The sequence below is a fragment of the Chenopodium album genome, chromosome 23 (assembly GCF_948465745.1).
Source record: "Chenopodium album chromosome 23, dcCheAlbu1.1, whole genome shotgun sequence".
Classification (NCBI taxonomy): Eukaryota; Viridiplantae; Streptophyta; class Magnoliopsida; order Caryophyllales; family Amaranthaceae; genus Chenopodium; species Chenopodium album.
Window position 1 is genome coordinate 24,455,745 of NC_137856.1, and position 12,610 is coordinate 24,468,354.

Here is a 12,610-nt window from a genome sequence, read left to right on the forward strand (position 1 = left end):
ATTGCATGAGGGAAGCCTTTATTTAGGCCATTTCCTTCGGTGAGTCCATTGATATAACCCTAACAAGGTTTACAATTCCTATTGTAAAGAATTGTTGGCTACTCCCAACTAGGCAACTAAATAGTATGCTGATTCCCAATACGTCCATCTAAATTTGCGAGATTAAGGGACATTTGATTCTAATATGTTCATCTAGTTAGACACATGTTATTACGGGGACATGTGAATGTGATCGTATTTTTAGCCATCGCGGCTCATGAGCTTATCCATGTTGAGTCATTAATACCTAATAATATGAAGTAACATATTTTCAACATTGGTTAATTATAATATTCTAAAAGTATTATTGTTGCCGTAATGAAGGCCATGTTATTAAGAAGTCAACGAGGGGAAATTCACACTTCGTCATCACTAATAAAGTACTATATGCTCTATCTTCTATTCCTTTCATTTGAATCTAACCAAAAAGAAATCAAAAACAACTTTTGTCTCATTATATAATTCCCAAAAAGGATATTAATTTTACCATTATATCCCATAATTTGCATTAATTTCTTTCACAAAGTCTAAACTTTGACTACTCCAACAAAGCAGTAATTTAAGTTTGACTACTTTGTAAAAAGAGTAAAAAGAGAAGATATATACGACAATTCTTAGATATTCATTCAACCTCTAATTTCGTAAGCTAAAATAGCCGCCTATTTAGAAATTTAATAAAAACAAAAAAATAAAAATAAAATAACAAAGTATGTTAGAAATATAAAAGTCTAAGTCAACAATTACACATGGAAAGATCCTAAACAGCTAGATTGTACTCAATTCACATTCACATTTTGTAACACAATTAAACCTTTTTATTATCTCATTTTGGATTAATCTTTTATTTTCTCTCTCCTCCCTTTCCTATATAAATACACCCGTTACAACTCTCACTTTACAGTAAACAAAAAGTCACATTATTACATAACTCACAAAATATTTCCTAAGAGAAAATCCATAGTTTAGTTTATAAGGAGAGAAAGAAAGTGTTAGAAATAAACACTTAAGAGGGGCAATGGCTGGCGGAGGGTTTGTGGCGCCGGCGAGCGGGGTTGTTTTCGAAGCGAAGATAACTCCGATTGTCATTATTTCTTGTATCTTGGCTGCCACGGGTGGTCTTATGTTTGGTTACGATGTTGGTATTTCAGGTTTGTGTCTTCCTCAGCTTTGTGTTATTAGCCTTGTACTCTTATTGCCATAGTTCGGATTTAGTTTTCACATTACTTGATAAAAAAATTTTATGTTAAAATGAAATCTGATAAAGTGTGGTATGTTAAATTTTTCTTTCCCAAATGTTTACGTTTCATGAATGGATAGGTAATACTCTATTTAATCTCATTTTTGTTTTTTTACCATAGATGAAAAAGTAAATATGATATGTATTTCTTTATAAATTTATGATGCCATATATGATATGCTACAATAGTACAATTCTATATTTGGGATCATCATTTATGTTTAAGAATTATTGATTGAATTATTACTTTTTAATATTTAAATTTTATCTTATTATTACTTTTAAAGCTTTTTGGTTTGTAAGATCTTTAAAAACTTTTAATTAATTTTTAGTATTTAAAATGGACCCTATGTGAATTGTGAAATCTACAAATAGTACGGAATAGAACTAGTTTATAAATCCACTCTTTTTTTACTTTGTGAGTACATTAGTTTTTTTTTATTTTTTTATTAAAGAAGTAAGAATAGATATTGACATATTGATATTGCCCAAACTAAAAAGAATGTCCTAATTTCTTTCATGTCTTCCTCGTTAAATGAAAAACTCCTCTTCTTAATTTACCCCAATTTTTCTTTGATATCGAGTAAAAACAATCTTTAGAAGTATCAATTAAGCTTCGGAGTAGTTAACTTTCAATTTTAATTTCTCTATGAATACTTGTAAAAAAATTTATCATCATGTAAAGTATTTTTATTTATACAAACATAATAGAGAATTAAAGACTAAATAACTCCTTTTATTTTATTTTCTTAGCTTGTAGTAATAGAAAAGAAAAAATCACATGAAGAGGAGTATTTCCCGCCTAGTAGGGATGACAACCAATAGTATGACAAAAATCCAATTACAGATATACCCTCATAAAGTACGTACAGAATTGTCGGAATTATTATCACATGGCATGACATAGGGGTATTTTCGGAATAAAACAATCAAACCTTTGAAAAATATCCAACGTAGTTGTCTAGTTAAGATTTGTGAGATCAAATAATACGGAATCAGAATCTGAAATATGACTTGTCTTATGCTCACCTACTACAACATGGGTTATATACTTATATCAGTCAAATGCAACAAGCTAATTATACGTCAGAATAGTTTATGTTGATCTTTTTGAAATTGGATTCTTAGTATATCAAGTGTATAGTTAATATAGCAGTGTTTGTCATAACTAACATCTACACCAATATTTGCAAAGACGTGCTATACTTGTCGATAATAGAAAAATAAATTAATGACGATCTATTGGTTTGTCATATGGTTTATGGTTAACTTTCTAAATATACATACATGTACATGTCTTTTTCACTGTCGTATATTAGTCGTTATTATTCCATTGACAATAATGATAAATTTCTGGTGTGTGTTTAAGTAAATACAAGATTGTTACTTATGTCATTTGCCTAACAACTGTATGAGTGTGTATCAATTATTTAATACGGGTGATTGGCTACTGTTAGGTGATTAGGATTATGTTGATGTAACAATTTTGTGGAAAGTTGATAGTAACATTTGGGAACAAAATTTGGTATGATTGTATGAATTAAGTAAATATATTTGTTAAAATGCAGGGGGTGTGACATCAATGAACCCTTTCTTGGAGAAATTCTTTCCAGCAGTGTACCATAAAAAAAATTCACCATCTGCTAACCAAAGTAACTATTGTCAATATGACAACCAAGGGCTGCAATTATTCACCTCATCTCTATACCTTGCTGCCTTGGTTGCCACTTTTTTCGCGTCGTATACGACCAGGCAGTTGGGGAGGAGGCTAACGATGTTGATCGCCGGGGTTTTCTTCATCGCCGGTGTGGTGCTTAATGCTGCTGCTCAAGATCTTGCTATGCTTATTGTTGGTAGGATTTTGCTTGGTTGTGGAGTTGGCTTTGCTAATCAGGTACTTCTTTTTATTTTTGATGCCAAAATTTTCAACTTTTTTTTCCCAAAAGTTGTTGCAGGAAAACAACAGTCTTACTGCATGTCAATTTTTAATTTGTGGGCGAAATTTGTTTTGACTTTGGGTGAATTTTTTTTGTTCTATTGAATAATTTAAGGGTTTACACTATGTACGTCATTGCTTAGTAACTAATCTAAGTGAATTATTGCATGTTACTAATAATATTATGAATATCATTATGCTGAATAAATTGAATTTTTCAAAATATCATAAAAGACTAAAATATGAAAATGACTTAGGAGAAGATTAAACAGGTCCACCTTGGTAGACTTGAAAGACGGGGCAATCTAAGACAAGTAGTATTTGGCAAAAAAAATTTAACATAAGACTTTTTTCATAAACGCTTTTAGATTTTCTTCTTACAAAAGAGTAATCAATTGTAGTTGATTTGTTTGCACTTCTTTTTGGACTAGCTTTACAATTGTTTAATATCATGAAGTGCATATCATACTTTTCCGTCTTTAAATGTTGTTTTTACTTTAATAGTAATTGAATCACATTAAAAAAAAAAAAAAAAGTTACGAGCAATAGCTAGAGATGGAGTAGTAATATTCTATTACAATAATTACAATAAGCTAATATTTACTCCTCCTAAACATGAAAAGGTATTTTGTGCTCACAGGTTATAACTATTTAAGACACGCATAGACATGATTAGAGGTGGTTATTGGACAGGGTAGCCCAATGATAACAGGGTCAGGGCCAAGCTTATAGGGCTTTTAATGGACAGGGCTATTAATGGACAGGGTCCTTATTGGGTAGGGTCAATATAGGGCCAACATGTTTTCCAATTTAGTTGATAAAGAAAATACATAATGTAAAAATAATTATATAGATTAATTTGTATTCATATGTATTTAGTAATGGCTTTGTCCAATATTTATTTTAATTGATATTTTGTAGGCCCGCCCATTATCGACCTGCGACCCGCATTGGCCCGACCCTATATTGACCCTATAAAATGTGACCCTCTTTGACCCTGATCCACAACCGACCCGCACCGACCCTGACCCGCCCCGCCCAATAACCAGGTCTAGATATGATATAATTGGTCTAAATGTTTATCTATTCATATTCTAAATCAGCAAGTCATTAGGTCAAGATAAGAACTTGATTGCAAGATGATTCACTTAACTCACTTAACGTAATTATATTATTAAACACATATGAAGTGGACCCTATCATTTTTCACTTGAAACAAACAAATTTGGGTTCAATTGGTTTTCTTTTAATGGCCCCATATAGGCCATATTAAAATATCATTGTTACATTATGGACCGACACCATTAACTCATTAAACATGACTAATGATTTTACATCACGATAAAACCTGGACCGTTGTGCTTGTGCAACTTATCTTGAATGTAATAACTTTGATTATGACATAAATATACATGTGATATTGTGATCTATCCTTTTTACTCAAATTTATTTAATCTTCTAGAATAAGGTTTATTTTAACAACATTTCATGTGAGCTGGATATTATATACTCCTATCCTATCTTTAAAAATAATTTGGTGGGCCAACTCATCCAATTTCTTTGAAACTTCGTCATACATGCTTTATTTAAAATAAATTTGCTTTACTTTATTGGAAGTTTGTGGACCTTTTTTCTTTATTTTTTAGATTATAATGACTTTTATGAATACTATTTAAAACTTTTTTTCGAGTTTATATGTGAATAATAAAATAATTCACAAGTAGGTTGATGGGAGTTAACTTTTTTGAATATTGGTGTGATATTCTTTTTCTTATCCGTTAATTTATAAAGTATTATTTGTATTGTTTATCTTGTTTTATGAGTTGGAATCCAACTTTTTGTGATTATAATAAGCACGTATGTCATGCTTGTGATCTGCCAATGTAGTAAATACTTCTAAGATGAAAATTAAACTTCTGGATTCACTTTATAATGTTAGAAAAGGCTAGAAAAATACAATTCGACTTTTTATTTTATGCTCCATGGTGACGTAATAAGTAACATAAATTTTAATCACTTTTGTTTTTATTATCCATCGTAATAATTATATAGTAACATAAAGTAACATACAAAGTACATTTTAATGGTTTATAGTATATGGAGTAATTATACTGATGATATTTATTTGTGGTTCTTAAGATGTTATATTGACTTTTAAGAATAAATAAAAGAACCCAAATATTATTAGTTGTCTTAACAATGTTGTATACTTCTCATCAAAGAATTGCTTTTAAATTCAAGTAATTTTGATTTTACAACATCATCATAATTCATGTTCAAATTGTATGTGCACCCATGTTCAAGTTGTATCCATTTATGTAGATGTGAAGTTTCATATCAACAACATGCTTATATTATTGCTTCCTAAATCAAATTAAAGAGACTAAGATAAATATTCTGTAATAGAGTATGCCATCTGGTCGGTTGACAGACTTGACACATTCAAAATCGGATATATATTGGATAACATCTTTTGTTGATTTTGACATATAAACATACAAATATTTCTTTAACATTTATAGATCAATGCATTTTAATTTTCTTTTTTTGGTAAAATCACATTAATGAATTTATATTTGTATCAAATCTAATAAAATTATTTTCAAAATGAATGAACAACAGGCAGTTCCCGTGTTTCTATCAGAGATAGCACCCACTCAAATTCGAGGTGGTCTTAATATTTTATTTCAGCTCAACGTCACCATCGGTATTCTTTTTGCCAACCTCGTTAATTATGGCACCGATAAGTAAGTTCCTTTTTTCCTGTTCTTTTATTTTATTTTATGTTCAATGCTTACTTCAAGATCTATTTTAGTTACTATAATTGAGTATTCTTTAAGAATAAAAAGGGAATGTACTAAACTACTAATCATATAATAATAACAATAATAATACATTGATAACCAAGCAATTATTTTTCTATTATACTCCGTAGGTTATTTTAATATTTGATTGATTTACATTATTATTATATGATAATTAAGTAGTAACTGTCTGTGATAATTATTGTGGTAAAAGAACAATATTATGTGCACAATTTTTAAAATATAACGTAATATTCAAACAAATCTTTACGTTGAATTGAGATGATTAAACAATGTCTTCCTTAGGTCGAGGTGATGGGTCGTTGAATATTATTCAAAATTTGTATAAATTATTAAGCATGAATCAGGGGATTCAATTATTAAGCAAGAATTGAGATTAATAAACAAAGTTCTTCTTAGACCGTGTTTTTGTTATTTTTAACTGTAACTTAATCAATGTATCTCTTGATGTTTTGGTACGTATTAGTTGGACTTAGCTTACCTAAGTCTTAAAGGGTAAATGGCTAACGTGTTTAATGATCAACACTCAAGTTTTTCTTATTTTATGAAAGTTAAGACTTTAGAGAGATACTATATGTCTATACTTAGTTTTCTGTAACTTGTGATTTGGGGTACTCTAATTTTACGAATTACTTTGTGAAGCCCTACGTTGGAGTTGACACGCAATTAAATTTCGTTTATATTATTGCCCTTGTGTGTATCATATATTAAAAATGGATATGATCGTATGACAATAGCGATAAAAGCAATCTGGCCCGACTGGCCTAGTTAATATCTGGCCCAGTTAATATCATGAACTTCCTTATGGCCCATAGGCCCATATCATCAAAGTAGTCCCCAATTTTCTTATGCCATATTATATTTTGACATGGAAGTTCAACAACGGTTCTAATCAACTGATCATGTTATATAACTTGTTAATGTGATACATCTAATATATAGTTTAATTGTCATTGATTCAATTGTACGTTCTAGTGTTAAACTGATATATGAACTCGAAATTATTATGCTAAAATGTTAATGTTATAAACGTGTTTGACCATTACAGAATGAAAGGAGGAAATGGATGGAGGGTGTCACTAGGAATTGCAGGAATTCCAGCCTGCCTACTAACCTTGGGAGCTCTGTTTGTTACGGACACACCTAACAGTCTTATCGAAAGAGGCCGTTTAGAAGAAGGCAAAGCTGTTCTTAGAAAAATTAGAGGCACAGACAACATTGAGCCAGAGTTCAATGAACTCGTTGAGGCTAGTCGTATTGCCAAAGAAGTCAAGCACCCTTTCAGAAACCTCCTTAAACGAAGAAATCGCCCTCAGCTCGTTATTTCTATTGCCTTGCAGGTACAACAGTAGAAATTAAGCTACTGTGATCGTTATTTTTGCATTTAAGTTTGCTTAACTTAGAGATGTTATTGGTTTGTTTACTAATGTTGTATTTCATGGTGTTGTTCAGATATTTCAACAATTTACTGGAATTAATGCAATTATGTTCTACGCCCCAGTCTTATTCAACACCTTAGGATTCGGAGGCAATGCATCATTGTACTCAGCAGTGATCACTGGAGCAGTAAACGTCCTCTCCACTGTCGTCTCTATTTACTCTGTTGACAAACTAGGGAGACGAATCCTTCTCCTTGAGGCCGGAGTTCAGATGTTTTTGTCTCAAGTGATCATAGCCATAATTCTCGGGCTCAAGGTTAAGGATCATTCCAACGGTCTAGGCCATGGCTATGCAATTTTAGTAGTCATAATGGTGTGCACTTTTGTCGCAGCCTTTGCGTGGTCATGGGGGCCTCTTGGATGGCTAATCCCTTCGGAGACCTTCCCCTTGGAAACGCGATCAGCAGGGCAAAGTGTGACTGTTTGTGTTAACATGCTCTTCACTTTTGTCATCGGACAAGCTTTCTTGTCCATGCTTTGCAAGTTTAAGTTCGGCATATTCCTCTTCTTCTCTGGGTGGGTCTTGGTGATGTCCCTTTTCGTAGTTTTCTTGCTTCCTGAAACCAAGAACATCCCGATTGAGGAAATGACCGAGAAGGTTTGGAAAAAACATTGGCTTTGGAAGAATTTCATGGATAACGACGAAGACTATGTTGGTGGAATTCAAGTTAACACGATCAAGCCAGCTAATGGTAAAAGTAATGGAGCTGCTGCTGCACATTAAAGTTCGGCTTATCAATTTCAATGCAATACAACATTCAATATTTGTTAGTAATACAATTATTATACAGTAATTTAGCTGATATGATGAAGGTAAATAGGATATTGACGATAATCAGGGTATACTTTGGTAGCGAAATTGTGCCCTTCCTACTCTTAATGAGCTAGGATTTTCTATAATGAGTGAACAGGCTTATTTATTTGATTCTCTACTGATTTTTGCATTGTTTATAAAAATGTTGATGCAATTTTACATTAACTTAATAATGGAAGCATAGTAAAACTCTGTTTGTCTTTGTAAATCTTATGCAAATTACTATACAAATGTCAGAAAATTCTAGTATTTGTTAAGTTTAAGCAAATAAGCAGAACACTCAAATAATTATTTTTCTTTGGATTGTCTGAACTCTCTCTTGACTCTTGTTTAGAAATCCGTGTGAATGTTTCGTTTGGTTTAGCTTGGTTAAAGGCGAGGCTGTAGTAGTGATGTACTAATTATATGGAACCCGGGATTCTTGTAACATCGTTTTTCAGTATATGTATAATGTATACTCAGATACCATATTATGATATGCAGCCTTTTCTACAAGTGCATTTAGTTACAAACATTGTAAAAATGGTGTGCCAACTCGAACATTACCAACTGAGTTATTATTATACAGATCACAGATGATTTTTTGATTGACTAAATTAACAAAGTTTGATATCTTCACTTTCTTGTCCTTTGAGTCAATGAAATCGTCTTTTTTATGATTAGCTAAACGCCTAAAGCTTATTTAGATTTCAATTTGGGTTACTTTAAACGAAAATTAGCTTGAAATGTTGCTAATAAGCTGCACAACAAGGTCAAAAAAAAAAAAAAAAAAAGGTCAGGCTGTTTATATTATTCGTATGCAGCATACCTGGTATGTAAGCCAAGATTACTAATTAATTATCTAAATATTTTATAAATTTATTCTAGCTAGCTTAATCTTTGATCATAAGGCAAGGTATCTACTAGTAATGTGCAACAAATATATACGGATATATATATATATATATATATATATATGTTGTTGAATAATTTAGAGTATTGTTGACAAAATTCATGTTGTTTAATTAGATTGCTTAGGCAAAGGTGTTGCAATTAATTAAGCAAATAATAAGAGCAAACCAAAGGAGTTGAGAACTCCATTAATGCAGCTCGATCGAACCATGACAGCCCGATCGAACGCGAGAGTGAGGGTGAATCTCACTGGATTACCGCCCGATCGGGCCACCATCGTTCGATCGGGCGCGTGTGCAAGGTGAAGAATTGACGATCAGCCGCCAGATCGAGCCACAGCCGCTCGATCGGGCCCGCATGCACATGATAGTTGCTGGAATTCTTCCGCCTGATCGGGCGGTTGCTAGCCCGATCGGGCCCGGACGTTTTCTGGGTTTAATGTTGTTTGCATTTGACGGTTATTCACGTGGGTATGCTTGTATATATATTATCTAATATATGATGAAAGGGGGGAATGAAAAAATACGAAGAGCAACTTTCATTTTCATTCTCTTTGTTTTGCAAAGGTTCTTTTAATTATCATCATCACAAATCACATACGCTCAATTACATTGATTTGTAATCATCCTACTTGTGATTGCAAATGTTCTTCGTTGTATCTCCTAAGTAAATTTCCGTGAAAACTCAGTTGTAGTATAGGGTCGGAATTATACTTTTGGGAAAGTGATTCTGTTCACGCCTCGAAGATTTTCCGGTCTAATTTGTTTGCTATTTTTGTGACCCTTGTTTAAATATACAAAATCAACAATCCAAAAGTATAATTTCTACAAACATGGCAAATGTGAAGACAATAATGAAGAATTTCCAGAAATTGGATAAGTTCGAGGGTGTAGATCTTGGTATGGAGATGGAAACGAAGATGGTGTTTCTTGTGGGACTACAAGAAAGAGAGTTTGATGGAAGAATTTTTCTAGTGAGTTATATTATCAAAGTCACTCCATTCAAGTAAGAGGTTTCTTATTTGTGTTTTATATATGTTTGATTATTTATCTCTATGGTTAAATCTTGACATGTTTATTCAGATTTTATTGATTGTGTCTTGATTATTATTAGAGATATGTTGTCATGTAATTATTCCCAAGATGATTGGTAAAAATCATAAACCATATAATTTAACGTTGTTAATGAATGAACTAAGTATTATAGTTCATGTAATGGGTGTGAATCATTGTTTAATTTTATATTGTTTTCATGCTTGAAATGATGAATAGTTTAATTCATTGTTTGAATTTATTTAATAATTATTCAGCGCATGGAAGATTTATTATCATTTATGTTTTTATTTGATGATGATATCTATAGAAAGTATTAACTTGTATTATTATGTTAATTGTTATCTATTATGTAATTGATATTGCATATACTAATTGTGATTCATGGATTGTTGACTATTGATGGTAATTAATGTGGCAAGAGTTATGTCTTAATTAAGTATTTATTAGTCTATGCATGGTGAAAGGTCCGTTGTAGTTTTCAATGGGTTATGCGGTAATGACTAATGGCCACAGTAATTGGAGTAATTTTGAGGTATTTCAAATGTCTTGATTTGATTCAAGTGATGCTCCTTTCGATAGGTCATGAATTTTATAATGTGGATGATATGGTATATATTATTGTTTACTTAATTTATTCAAGTTTTTGAATTTATTGTTTTAGTTGACAAGACTGATTTATTTTATGTTCTATGATGTTGTCTTGGGTAATTATTTTCATGCTATTTCAGTTGTATAAGTGTATGTATATGAAACAAATTTGATGGAAATGATGAGTTTGTCAAATTTGTATATATGTTATATTAATTCTTATGCATGAAACTGATTTGGTTCATGATGAATGAGCTAGATGAATTTATTTTCGTGATGTCCATGTTTTGGAGGAAGAATTTAATTCTTGATTATCATGAAGATAGAATAGTTGTTTTAATAATGTTTTGACAAAATATTGACCTATTTTGTTGGTTTTGATGTGTCATGTAATGTTGCGGTAAAAGCAACTTAATTATGACATATTTGGTTATTGATTTAAAATCATTGGAGTTGTCATGTGATTGATGTTTTATTTATGTTTTAATTATCTCATTTTTATCCAATGTGAAAAGAGTTAATTTATTGCTAGATTAAGTGCATGTGTGAATTACATTGCACACTTTCCTTAGGCAATATGAAGTGTTTAGCAACTGTAATTGATGTTTTATCAAGATGTTGCTATGATTATTTACTGTATTCTAAGGATGAAGCCTAGACATATTTAAAATCTACAAACTTAAGTAGTGTTGCAAACTAACGGATTATTTAATAGTCAAGCTTCGATAAAGGAGGTGAATGGTGTTAGCCAAGTTATTTCCAGTCTATAGGTTTAGTACATGAAATTACCGCGGAATTTACACCACACCAAAATGGTGTAGCGGAAAAGGAAGAATAGGACACTAGAGGAAGTGATTAATTCTATGTTGTCTTATTCAGTTTTTAAGTGATGGATTTTGGGGTGAAGTCATTTTAATGATTTGTTACGAGTTAAATCGTGTTCCCATGAAAGGGAAGGATGTTACCCCATGTGAGCTATGGTACAAAAGAAAACCACACTTGAGTCATCTCAAAGTTTGGGGTTTTAAGACAATTGTAAAAATTCCGGAACCTAAACGTAAAAGTTAGGTGAAAGATGAGTTGAATGCAATTTTATAGGATATGCGGTACATAGCAAATCCTATAGGTTCTATGTAATAGAGCAAAATGACTTTTGGTCGGTTTACACCACCATTGAGTCAATGAATGCATGGTTTGATGAAAATAGATTTTCTTCAATTCCTAGATCAAAGGATGTAACTCCGAATACCAAAGCTGAAAAGTTTTGATCAAGGTTTCATTGATCAAGAGGTGGATGACCAAACTCATTTAGAGAAGGCATCTACATCATCATCACAACTAAGGATAAGCAAGAGGGCAAGGAAAGGAAAAATCTTTTGGCCCGGATTTTCATGTGTACTTGGTTGAAGGATCAAGGGATGAAGTTTCACTACAACATCCATACATTTTAATGTGGAAAATGATCCTTTAACATATCAAGAGGCTATGAAGTCTCGGGATGTTCCATTTTGGAAGAGTGTAATTAATGATAAGATGATATCTATCATGGGAAACAACATTTGGATATTAGCTAATTTACCACCTAGTTTAAACCAATAGGATGCATATGGATTTTCAAAAGAAATTGAGGATTGATAGAACTGTAAAAAGTTCAAGGCTCGGTTAGTGGCATAGGGTATATATATGCACCTGTAACTAGAATCTCAGCAGTTAGATTGTTAATTGCCTTTGCGACAATTGAAAATCTAGGGATCCATCAAATGGATGTCAAGACTGTGCTCTTGAA

The 12,610-nt window shown here is 31.8% G+C and overlaps 1 protein-coding gene across 1 annotated transcript; it reads left to right on the plus strand.

The window, feature by feature from the left end:
• Positions 1–939: 939 nt before the first annotated feature.
• On the plus strand, positions 940–8,408 carry LOC145608182 (sugar transport protein 13-like). The gene is made up of 5 exons (XM_081663792.1): positions 940–1,187; positions 2,845–3,170; positions 5,835–5,959; positions 7,086–7,377; positions 7,490–8,408. Exons 1-5 carry the CDS (start codon positions 1,055–1,057, stop codon positions 8,198–8,200), a joined length of 1,587 nt encoding a protein of 528 aa, XP_081519918.1. The 5' UTR covers positions 940–1,054; the 3' UTR covers positions 8,201–8,408.
• Positions 8,409–12,610: the final 4,202 nt, after the last annotated feature.

Bases quoted from the DNA above. Each gene is read 5' to 3' on its own strand.
- LOC145608182 (XM_081663792.1), top strand. From the start codon at position 1,055: ATGGCTGGCGGAGGGTTTGTGGCGCCGGCGAGCGGGGTTGTTTTCGAA. The intron at 1,188-2,844 runs GTTTGTGTCTTC...GTTAAAATGCAG, and splicing joins TTACGATGTTGGTATTTCAG to GGGGTGTGACATCAATGAAC. The intron at 5,960-7,085 runs GTAAGTTCCTTT...TGACCATTACAG, and splicing joins GTTAATTATGGCACCGATAA to AATGAAAGGAGGAAATGGAT.